We start from the raw sequence: 11,970 nt of genomic DNA, 5'->3' as shown, positions 1-11,970 counted from the left end.
GCCGTCCATCAGCTCACAGCAGAGAAAAGCACCATAACACCCAGCCCAGAGGCTCACAAAGAGGCCTTTATTATCTAGTTCAAAGTAGACACTGTCACAATCTTATTTGTTACTCCTTTTACTAAAATAGTTCAAATCAATGCTTTTACCACACTATCAAAAGTTCTATTTCTTTTTCCTCTCTCCACAAATCAAAGTGGTTCAACAGAAGGTAGAAACGGCTGAAGTGCACAGGCTCCAGCACTACACAGCCAGGGCAGGAGGGAGCAGCTGCAGGTCTCACCATCAACTCCTATTAGAAGGCTGGCTCAGGGCAGGAACCAGGCGTTCCAGCCCCTCCCAAAAGCAGCACACTTTCCCCACAGTATGAAAATATACACCTCTGCCACTCTGCAGCCATGCATTTAGTTTGTTTCTTTAAAAAAGAAAGAAAAAGAAAAATCAGTAGTATGTATCACTTCCTCTCAAGTTTCAAGAAAGAAAAATGAAAGGTCACTTTGTCTTTAAACACTGGTATGTGGCTGTTTAACATGAAAGAAAATGTGCTCCTGCAGACTCTGACTCCAGGGTAGGCGAGGGCACCTGGATGGGCCGGGTGACCTCTGTCACAGTGGGAGGTGGAGCCAGTGCAAGCATCTTGTGGGCTTGAGATAGCATGGCAAAGGCTAAGACTCCAGAAGGGCGGGGTCACAGAAGACCACCTGCCCTCCCCAGCCCAGGGCTCACCGGGTAGCTGCGGGGCCCATCCTGATAGGTTTGAGATATGACACAGACTGTCCTTGGGAGCCAGCCCAGTGCTGGGGGCTGGGCCATTGCTTGCTCCCGCCTCTTTAGAGTCTCAGGATGCCTCTGCAGCATTAGAGACAGGGTCACACCTCTCCAGAAAGGAAAGGTAGCTTCTAGGCTTTTCTTGACTGGCCAGTCTTCAAATTCCAGGAGCCCTTACTTATTGCTTATTTCAGTGGTGGCTAAGCCATCCTGATACAAATGTGACTGGGACTCTCTGACTTGGCTCCCACCTTGTGTGGACCCACATACCTCAGTGCTATGCTGGGCTTCCTCAGCCTCAAAGAACCAGGAAGGGGGTCTGCCTTCCCAGCAGCCCACTTACCAGAAACCACCCAGTACCAGGGCCAGCAGGTGGGGGCGCCAACAAGTTTATCACTTGACCATACAGAGCTCCTTTTGGGAAGCGCTCCCAGTGACGCAGTAGGCCGGTTCCCTACAGCCCCTGCACAACACTCCCTGGGTACACCGAGGGCCATGGGCCTTTCCCCTGAGAGTGTGGGACCCAAGGGTGTAGGCAGCAAAGGTGGTGGGAACAACCCAAGGTTATGGGAGGCGAGCGGGGATGCCACTACCTTCCTGGCTGTCCCCTTTTGCTCACAGGGTATGGGGCCTGAGGTGAGGACAAGCTCTTTGGGCTTGCTGCACAGGACTCTAGGTACCGTTCAGTGAGGACAGCTGATGAGTGGGGACATAAATACACGGCACAGGTGATGCCAGCAGCATGGCCTGCTCCTCCTACACGTCTTGAGAGAGATCATCTGCACCCACTTCCTCATTTTCCTCACAGCTCGTTAGCAGACATCCCTGTCAGTCATGCTTCGCCGAGGCATGAGCATGTACACTGAGGCACACATCGGACCCCTGGATCCCTGTGGGGACGGGCTGAGGCTCAGCTGTGACCTGTGAGGAGACAGCACAGCACACAGGCTAGCCTCACATGTTCCCAGTAGGTCACCACGTGCGCTCATCAGTTGGGGGGAGGACAGAGGCCCACCAAAGGGGGTGGCTTCTAGACTGAGCAGAGCCAAAAGGAACCTCAGCCCATCTTTTTCCTGGGGGCCCAGAGAAGCTGAGTGACTTGCTGAAGGCCACATAGCCAATTAAAGGCCAGAACCAGGTCATGCCCCCTTCCTTCCCAAAGAAAACTCATCAGGGCGGGTCCTGTCGCTCCATCTGTAGCCACCCAGAGCACACCTGGGGGCTAGGGGAGGCCACACAGAAGGCGGCGACCCAGCGCCATGGCCCAGTTCTACCTGTCCACTGAGAATGCTGAGCTTGGCCCAGACACGCTCCAGGACTTCCTATGTTGCTGTAAACCAGAAAAGGAACGTGGCAGGAGAGGGGAGAGGGGGGCCAAGCCTGGCATGAGCAAGGAGACAGTACCGAGGGGGTGGACACTAATAAGCAGCAGCTGGCTTCGGGGTGGCTGGACACCAACCCCCAGGTGGCAGGGAACCCTGTGAGCTCCCAGCCAGCCATGGACACACAGGAGCCAGTGCTCCACGACCCAGGATCCCAGCTCTGGCAGGGAGGCAGAAAAGTGCCACCTGTGTCACGATTCAGGCTCTGGTGGCTTCTGTCCAGTGTGAGGGACAGCCGGGGTGGAAGGCTTGATGGAGGGGCTTCCACCAAGAGCAGGACGCAGCCCCGGCCAGCCCCTGGGCCTGAAGTCTCAGAAGCTTCTTGCTAATGGAACATGGGGTTCAAACACGGAGACAGGCTGCCCGGCCAATCTGCCGTAGCCAACCGGCAGTGGCTCCTCGTCTTCCCAAGGTTTGCTGGTGAGGGAGGCAGGAGGTGGAGGCCTGGCTGTCAGTGTCTCACCAGAGCAGCCAGGGTGGGCCGTGTCCTATGTACAATTCACCACAGAGAAAAGACGGTGGTTGGGCCAGAGTTTCTGCCAAGCCGAGGACCTCAGACTCCGGGCAGGGCCAGTCCACGCCCAGGGAGAAATGGTTCTACAAAGGCCCCTTGAACTGGTTGCCAGATAGGTGCTGCCTGATGGAAGGCTTGGTGCTCGCAGCGTCTCCCAGTTTCCTCCAGACCACCTGTGAGGAGGCACACAGTGTAAGTGGAGGGCTCCCCCGAAACCCACCCACCGGCCTCACTTACCTACTACCTCACCACCCATGGGAGAGATCACCCGTTGGGGAGAAAGATGAGGCTACAGGAAGGGAAGGTGCTGGGGCCTGGCCTCTGCCCACCATGACAGTCATGCTGACCCCCAAGCAGGCCACTGCTAGGTGTGATCCCATCCCTGATGATGTCCAGTGGAGTCCAGACACTCGGGGGACAACATGAGGAAATGCCCCTCAGGGCATCCCACCCAGCCTAAGGCCCAAGGTTCAGACCCCGTGAAACCACTTTCCTGCTGGCTCCTGTGAGAGTCCGTGGATATGACAAGTGGTGGGTGGAAGTTGAAAAGGAGGCTTTCCCACGGGCGGGCGGAGTGAGTATCCCACTCGCATGGCCAGGTCTGAACACTAACTGCAAGGCCAGAGGGCCACCAGAGGGCACCAGTGAGCAAAGAAACCCTACAGTCAGGATGAAAACCAGACCCCAGGCTCTGTCTAGAACCACAGGCTGAGAAAGGGCATATCTGGTGAGAGGTCAGGGGCCTTTGGGGTGGCAAGGAGGCACTCTCAGAGCTGGTCACCCTACACCTAGCTGAGCGAGTGAGAAACGGGTAGCCATACTCCCAGCCCCACGCCCCACCCCAGCAAGTGCCTCACGTTGCACATCTCTCGCACTATGGCCTTCTCCTTCTCACTCAGGTCCTCCTCACAGCTGTCTTGAAGCTGCCGGTCAAGGTTCTCGTGTACTTCCAGAACCTGAGGGAAAAAGGGTCAAGTGAAGGCCAGCAGAGAGCCGCTAAGGATCTAGGGAGGAGGGCTTGCTCCAAGAGCCACCAAAGAAACATGGCAGCCTGTACACATCCACGCGGGGCATGGCAGTCACAGCCAGCTCCCACTATGACTGAGTGTCCACACACGTGGGTGGCTGATAACCATGATATACCTTCAAAGGAGAGCCCTGGGGTAGGGCTGTGCTCAGCTATGCAACCCACTCTAGACACCAGAGTCCCATGAGACCTGCCTGCTTGTACCTAGAAGCACAAGGCTAGCCTCACTCCCAACTGGGGCCTCTCTTTGCCTTTAGGGGAACGCTTGCACTCCCATCCCAGGCCAGTTTCCCCAGCTGCAACGCCTCAGGCTGAGCAGACAACTGACACACTCATGACTACATCTAGCACAAGTCCCATGGTGCTCCAGGCAACCGTGCACCCCGAGCCAACAACAGAGACACTGTCTCCCACCCCCTGTGGGAGCTTGGCCTGTGTGGCCTGAGCTTGGAGATGCGGGGCTTCTGAGGTGAACAAGGTCCCATGATCCCATGGTCCCACTGTGTGCTTGCGAGGGGCAAACAGCACATTTTACCTTCATGGCATGCACAACGGCCTCGGGCTTCTGCCCTGCAGAACTGTAGACGGTGGAAGGGGGCGAGGGCAGCTCAGGTATAGGGCAGGCGGGGCCCTGCGGAAAGAACAGCACATATGAGCCCCTGGCTGGGTCCCAGACGCCTGTCTCTGGATGAATGCCAGTTTGGGTTACATGGAGCCAACACCCAAACAGGAGGAGCTGGGGGGTGAGGGAAGGGATTAGAGGAGAAGAGGCAGGGTGAGAACTGGGCACCCTAGGAGCTGATCTCTGCCCAGCTAGTCCCCAGAAGCACGGCACTTCTTATGTAGATTACATGGTGGTGGCTCGCAGGACAAAAGGTGTCAGGAGTGGGGGTCGGGGGCGCACAGAAGACCATGTGTACTGTTCTGCAGGTAAAGCATGAGCATCCTGTAACCCTCAACGCCTCAAATGCCCTTGTCCCTCAGAATACAAAGTCTACCCAATCCCTCCTAAGTCCCCTTGACCCAGTCCTGGCCACCAAGAGAGCTGAATCCTGTCCAGCCGTGGCCACCCCGCTAGGCCATCATCCAAGCTCAGCAGGGATCTTAGGGTTGTCCTTAGGCCCAGAGCCTTCCGTTGACAGCCTGTCCACCAAGCCCATTTCTCTTGGGCCACCTGGCATGGATGCACCCCGGGGCCTCACAGGTTGATCTGGCTCCTGCCTTCACAAACCAGCGCCAGCACAGGCACGGGGGGCGGGGGGGGGGGGGCGGCTCTGCCCCGACAGGGCTTGGGATCTGCTAGGAAAGACAGAGTTGGGCATGGCCCCATTAACTGGGACCCGATTGATTCATGCCTCAGCCAGCTCAGAGCACCAGTTTCCTCCCTTGGATAACAGAAAGGGTCGTGTGTCACAGGAAGCATGCAAAACACAGGGGGTGTGGCTCTAACTGCCTGGGTGGCAACAGGAAAACCAAATGGGGAAAGGGAGGGAGTTTGGGGGGGGGGGCGTGGATTATCCTCAGGGCTGCACCCAGACCTACGCTAGACTTGAGCAGAGGCCACAGTTCCTCCACTGGCCAGCAGAGGGTGCCAACCAAATGAATAAAGGAGGATCTGGTCCTACCACCTCATTCTGGGGTACCCACACTCCTCCCTGTCAGGACTGCCACCCTGTCCTGGGGAAGATCCTATCCCAGACTCACTCTGATGAAACTGGCCTAATTCCTCGTCTGTACCAGTTTCTAACTGACTGCTGTGGCCTCCTCCAAGAAGCAGCCACAAATGCAGGGGGGCAAATGGATGGATTGCTGCTGTGCAGTCCAGCCCCCCCTGGCTCAAGTCACCCAAGCAGCAGGCAAGGGTAATTGCCATCGGTCAACATTCAATGACTAATGTACTGGGAGTTAGTGTCACTCAGACCCACTGTGGTCTCCCAATCACCAAGCACCTGCACTGGGCAGGTCAATCCTGAGTGACTAAACAAACCCACCTCACAGATGAGGGCAGTGAGCTTGCACAAGTCAGCTGACATACAGAAGTCCAAGCCTGGAGCTCAGGCCTCGGCCACACCGGAGTTGGTACTGAAAGTGTAGAGACCCTACTTTTCCCAGGACACCGGTCCAAGCCTTAATGCTCCCGTCAGGAAAGCACGTCCCTACCTAGGCTGGCAGCAAGGAAGGGAGGGGGTACACATACCCACCCATTTTTATCTGGGGACTTTCAACATTTGACTTTGCTGCCCTATTTAGCCCTGTGCACCTTAAGGAGACTAGCCCCAGTGTGGAGTGGACAGTGGCCTGGCAGTGAGAACACTGAGGGTCAAGGTGACCCAGTCAGGCCTTGACCTTTGAGCCTTCACCCTCTGCACGCAGCAGCCTCAGTAACTTCTATGGATGGCATCCACAGGGCACTCCAGCCAAAGGCCTGCCTGTTGCCTTAGTTCCCCCTGCCCTCTGCCAATTGGCTCACTATCCTAAACAGATGACTCGAAGGTCTTCAGTTCATAGCCCTCACAGAATAGAGGTACCACCTCCAACCCCCCCAACTCTACAGCCCCACACTGACCCCTGACTTCCAGGCCCATTTGGGCACCAGCATGCCCTTACCCAAGAGGCCCTCCAATCCAGTGCAGCCCCATAAGGCTCATTGCCTCGTCCCCAAAGCAGGGTGACAGGCCCTCTTGTGGGGTGTGACACATGACCTCCCTCCCCCACAAAGCCTTCCAGACCCTTCCCCTTGTTCCACTAGCCTTCTGTCAGCACTGCTGAAGCCTGGAGAGTATCCCCAAGAGGCTGTGAGAACTGAGTTGGCACCTGGCAGGCTGACCCATCACCGGAGCCAGTACCTCACACTTCACGGATGCTGGTGGCTGTTCGCAGGATGCAGGAGGAAGCCCAAGAAAAGGAAAGCCTGAGGAGCTAGGCTCTGGGTGGCACCACTTAGCTCCCTGAGCCCTTTATCATGAAGCAATTAGAGCATCATTCAGCCACGGGGCTCCTGGATAAATATTTGGATTATCTACAGTTGGTGGGCTTGGCTGCCCGCACAGTGTCAACAGGCGGAGAATGTGGCCAGGCTTCGGAAGGGAAACACGCAACATGCCAGTGGTAAAATGAGCCCTCTCGTGCCAGACCTGTGTGGCCCATTAAAGCCACAGAGAGGCCAAGGTCACCCTTGCTGGCCATCATGGGGGAAGACAGAGTGTGACCTGGAACTGGATGGTTACTTCCTGAGAGCTGGCTCCAAGCAGTTTCCCATCCAAGGAATGTCAGGGCCCAGGTGAGCAGGTGACAGGTGACCCTGGAGGCCTGTGGTGGTCCCAGTACAGAGCCCATTAATGTAAGAGGCTTCATTCCTTGGCTCCAAAGCGAAATCACAGGCCAGCAGGCTTCCTCTCTCTCTGCCATAGACTCACACAGAGCACAGAATATGGTGTTCAGCCCGGCAGCCCCCTGCCATGGCCTCCAGACACTGCCTTGAAATGTCTAACAATGTCACCTACCCAAGACTTCACTTCTTACCCCCTGACTGGGTCCCCGTGAGGCTCTAAGGCCCTTTTCCAGGAGGGTAGAGAGTAATGAAGGACGTTTGAGGCTGGCAGTCCAAGCCCCGGCTTCTGTCCACGGCTGCCCTGGACACAGCTGGGGCTTCAAGCAAAAGCCCAAAGTCTTGGCTTGACCATAGACCACCCACGTGCCCCGGGCTGTAACCATCCTGCCTCGCTTCTGTCTGTCTCCCCTGGAGCTCAGAGCAATGATTCTGGGAGGTTCTGGATCAGAAACACCGGAACCTTTGGTGGGGACACTTACGTTCTGCAGGACTTCCTGGTAGGAGGGCGGCAGGGATGCGAGCTGGGATTCTGAGTGGTACGGAGAGAAGCCTTTCCGCAATGTCCGAAACTCTCCGGAGCCTGCCTGCTGTAAGGGAAAAGAAAACAGAGTCAGATCCATGGCTGAGGAATGAAGACCTCTCATGCCAACAAGACAGGCACTGTTCTTAATGAGCATGTCGCCCTCTGCACAGCAACTTGTCAGCTCGAGCACAGCAGCCTCCTGTGTGCCTTATCCCAGTTCACAGGCTCCCTCTGCCATCAGACAGCAAACATCCCCACTTCCCCTGGAAAGCAGGCCCGGGGTTCTGAATCCACAAGAACCAATACAAGTCAGTACCTGGAAGGGCAATGGGGGGGGGGGGGACAGGAAAGATGGGCACACACAAAAGCTGGCCTCGGGTGGCTCCCTTGGAAGTGAAAAATAAAAAATAAAAATCCCTGCAACCAGGCTAGTGACCCAACAGGCCGAGTCTCCAGGGACTAGGGAGACTGCATGGTGGACAAGGCATGGTCCATAAAGTTCACCTCCCAGGTCCAGTGCCACCAAGGACAGCCTTGCATTCTAAGCCACCAAGACTTCAAAGAAAAGGAGAGAGCCACAAGGCAGATAATAAAAACTACAGAGGAATGTCCATAAATCAGCAGACCGCGGAGTCCCCCAAACAAACCAGAAAGGGAGGCCAGGCTGGTGGGCAGGAAGGGGCGGATGCGCAGCAGCTCCACACAGGGGGTTCCTCCTTGCACCCAGCAGCTCCTTTATCTACCATGAAGGGACCCCCACATTCCACTGCCAGCCTCCTGCTACTCATAAGGCCTAGCTCCCATTTCTCAGACCTCCCACCACCCAACTGCCAGAGCTGCTGGTCTTAGCCACCTGCAGAAGGAGACAGTGAAGTCCCAGACAAAAGACAGAGGCGTCCAGACCACCAGACAAAAGGTTGGGATAGCCACGCTCCACCACTATGCCACCCCCAACCTGGGGAGCCCACAGAGTCCAGCCAGAAAAGAAATCTGCCAACAGGGTGTACAACGGGCTTTACAGGGGTCTGTTGCACTGTGTCTGTTCAAAGGCCAGGGAGCAGGCACAGAGGGCTGGGGCTGTTTCCTCAGTCTTGGGTATGACCCAAACTCATATGGGTTTCCAGAAGCCTCCTGGGGTAATGCCACATGGCTCTTACACTAGGTATGGTCCAGGCAAGCAGCATCTGCAAAGAGATCTCCCAAGAGACCTTATGAGTGGCCTTCACTGTCAAGTGGGACCGGGTTCCCTGACCATGGTCTTGTGTAGGGTGTAGGCCACTCCAAAGCATTAAAGGCCACAGAAAACTAACCCTCCCTAGCACAAGGACCAGAACTAGCAGAGCACTCTATGACAAGGTCTCAAGAAAAGAGGTTGTCCCCATAACCCCACCACGAGTGACCCTTTCCACATCCACCAAGCCTCTCTGAGGGGTTACCAACTCCCTATTCAAAACCCTAAACCGTCAGCTCTCTGCAACCACAAAGCACTCTCCAGCAGAGAGAGCAACTTCTAAATTCCAATGAGCCCTTGGACAAAATAAGGACACTGGAGGTAGGTTACCAGCCCAGCGGAGAAGGCAGTGACATCCCATTTGGCCTCAGAATCAGGAGTGGCAACAGATTGTAGCCTTGGTTCTTTTCCTGCCAGCCCAGGACCAGGAAGGCAGGACCTATCCTGTGCTGTCCCGTCCTGTCCCCACCCACACGCAGGATTATGTTTGGGTTGGGCCTCCCTTCCCACAGCTTCTCGGGCCCTCAATCAGACAGGCTCCTGGGCAGCCAAGTACTGCAACTGAAAAAAAAAAAACACTGTAGTACGCTAAGGCCTCCTCCTCTTTCAGATTCCTGGGTAATTTCCTTGGGTGGGATGGGGGATTTCCAATTAGCACCATGCAACTCCCCACCCCTACTTTGGGTGAGCATCTATAAATATTTGCACGCACACAGGACTTTAATAGCAAGCCACAGAACCAGGCAGGGGGAAATGCACATCATCTCTCATTAAGGGGCAATGTGACTAATGACGCATCAAATGAGTAGCCACTGCTGCACTTAAGTCCAAATTAAAAACACTGCTAGTTGCCGCCTAGATCCCTGGGCAGAACGAAATTCCTGCTTTCATCTGGGAGGGGAGGGCAGGAGCCGCAGACCCCTTGAGGTACAGGGCATTTGTCACAGTTGAGTAAATGTGCCTACCCTGACATTCTAGAGGGAGGTTAGGTCCCCTCAGCCTGCTCCAAGCGCGCGCGCGCACACACACACAGTTGTAGGAGCTAACCTCGCATTGCTCCCTCTTGGTGAGGGTACAAGGACACTGCACCCCTGTCGCCCTCTCCTAAGTCTTCTGAGGAACAGCATGCAGATTCAGAACTAGGAGGCGAGCCAGGAAGCTGCAGGGTCCCTTTGCCCAGGCTTCTACCCAAAGCCAATGCCCAATGCCACCCGCTCAGCGCCTAGTGCAGACTTGGCATGTGACCTTTGGCTACCCCACTGGACCCAACTGGGCCTCAAAACTGCCAGACTATTCCTAAGAATTTCTGCATGTGGAGCCTTCGATGGAGGATGAGCCTCGTGCTGGAGAAACCGTGGCAAGCACTGTGAGAGGCGGGGTGCTGAGGGAGGCTGCCAACCCCATGGCCCACCCACCTGAGACTCTTCACTGGGGAAGGTGGGTGACCAGAGGCTGTGCCAGGGACTCCCTTCCTGGGTTGTGCCGAAGGAGCATGCATTCCCTAAAACGTGCCATCCCTGGGCAGCTCTACAGAGAGAACATGCTGAGTGTGAGGCATGACACCACGCCTCATGGATGCCACCGGGCCTCAGTGGCCTGCCTGAAGGGGTCACTCAGACCAGAAGGCCCAGAGCCCCAGGCTCATTCATAACAACCAGAAAATAACTATAGGGCCCACCAAGGACCTAGAGCCTGGATTTGGTGCTACTAGTGTGGGGAGGTGGGCTTTTCACGCCCCCCACACTCTTCCTTCCCTGGCAGCCTCCAAGGACACTGAACACACACGGGAGAATGTGAGCTCCTGTGACACCACACAGAGAAGCACCTCAGAAACCAGAGCTCCCACAAAGGGGTCACTTTTTACTGCAGTGGAGAGGGAGCCTGCTTCTATGCTAAGGTGGGAGAATGCTGCAGACATTGCCACTGCCACTGCCACTGCCACTGCCATGGATGTACGCAGGACAGGGAGGTGAGACCTACCCTGGGTCTCTGGGATATGGTGGGGATTTCACAGGGAGCTGGGCACCATTTCCACCTTTCTTGTCTCCTCCCAGGCCTGATGACCTTCATTTATTGTCCCTGGCCACAGGAGGAGGGGCTGTAGGACTGGTCATCAAAGCATAATTAGTGGTCTGGGCTACTCTGAGCAAGACACTCGGAGCCTCAGCAGCCTGAAAGCCTCGCTCTGCCCAGAAACAAACAGCTCACCGTCTCACTGGCTAGGCTGCAAGCAGGGTGAGGGCTACAGCACAGGCAGAATACAGGTCTCCAGGAAGCTGTTCTGCCAGGGGAAGCCAGGGCCACAGATTGACGTGGGCTCAGAGGGCCTAATCCAGAGCAGAGCCTACAAGAATCCAGGTGGCCGCTTGTGTCCGGTGGAATTCCCAAAGGTGGCGCTCACAGAGGAGGAAGGCAAGGAGAAGTCTCCAGAGGGTACCAGATCCTATGGTCACTTCCAGCCGTGCCCTGCGCCAGCCGGTCCACTTAGACCATGTAGAGTAGAGCAGGATTTGGGGCCCGATACACATGTTACCCCACTACAGCTGTCAGCTGACATAGAACCTGGGCACTCTGTAATAACCTTGCTGGGCATGGGCGGGCAGCCCCAGGCCCAGGGCCTGGCACACAGTCATGTTGCTATTGATCAGTGGTTCTCGACTGGTATTACTCTGCCCCTAGGGACATCTGGGGATGTCTAAGGTAACCTTAGCTGTCACAACTGTGTGGTGAGTACAAGCCAAAGAAGCTTCCAAACAGCCAACAGTGAGGACCTGTGAGTTGAGATCTGGCCCCATGACCTTTGGTCCTGACCTTTCCCTCCTGGGACCCCCAGCTGCCTAGGCCAGGTCTCTGCTCCACCACTCACCGGTGTGGCTTCCTCCAGTCCTGTGCTGCAGGGGTCCTGCTGCAGAGCTGGGGGTGCTGGGGTGGTTTCAGAAGCAGTCAGGGGATTATTGGAAGGGTAGGATATCCCCACCAGCACACAAGCTCCTGCCTCAGGACATCCAGTGACAGACCAGGGCGAAGGGTTACCATTACAGGACTCGCTTGTTATACTGCAAAGCCAGCTCAGAGGGGCAGGTCCCAAAAGGAATCTCCAGGAGGACTGGTACATTCCAAAAGTGGTCACCTCCCAGGAAAGGATGACCGTGGAGAGGAGACACAGCAGACACACCACACAGCACCACACAGCA

The 11,970-nt window shown here is 56.0% G+C and overlaps 1 protein-coding gene across 1 annotated transcript in view; it reads right to left on the bottom strand.

Annotated features, from left to right (window-relative positions):
* Nucleotides 1–45: 45 nt before the first annotated feature.
* Nucleotides 46–11,970, bottom strand: part of CCDC85C (coiled-coil domain containing 85C) — a 62,572-nt gene continuing 50,647 nt past the window's right edge. Inside the window, exons 3-6 of the mRNA XM_084793683.1 lie at nt 7,502–7,609; nt 4,227–4,322; nt 3,522–3,620; nt 46–2,837 (exon numbers count right to left, since the gene is read on the bottom strand). Of these exons, the coding sequence (XP_084649809.1) occupies nt 2,748–2,837; nt 3,522–3,620; nt 4,227–4,322; nt 7,502–7,609 (393 nt within the window). The 3' untranslated portion in view covers nt 46–2,747. The remainder of the gene's footprint in view (nt 2,838–3,521; nt 3,621–4,226; nt 4,323–7,501; nt 7,610–11,970) is intronic.

This window comes from Acomys minous, assembly GCF_964271855.1.
Source record: "Acomys minous genome assembly, chromosome: 8".
NCBI classification, from domain to species: Eukaryota; Metazoa; Chordata; class Mammalia; order Rodentia; family Muridae; genus Acomys; species Acomys minous.
Note: the sequence above shows the minus strand (reverse complement) of the source record. Positions and strands in the feature narration are given on the sequence as shown.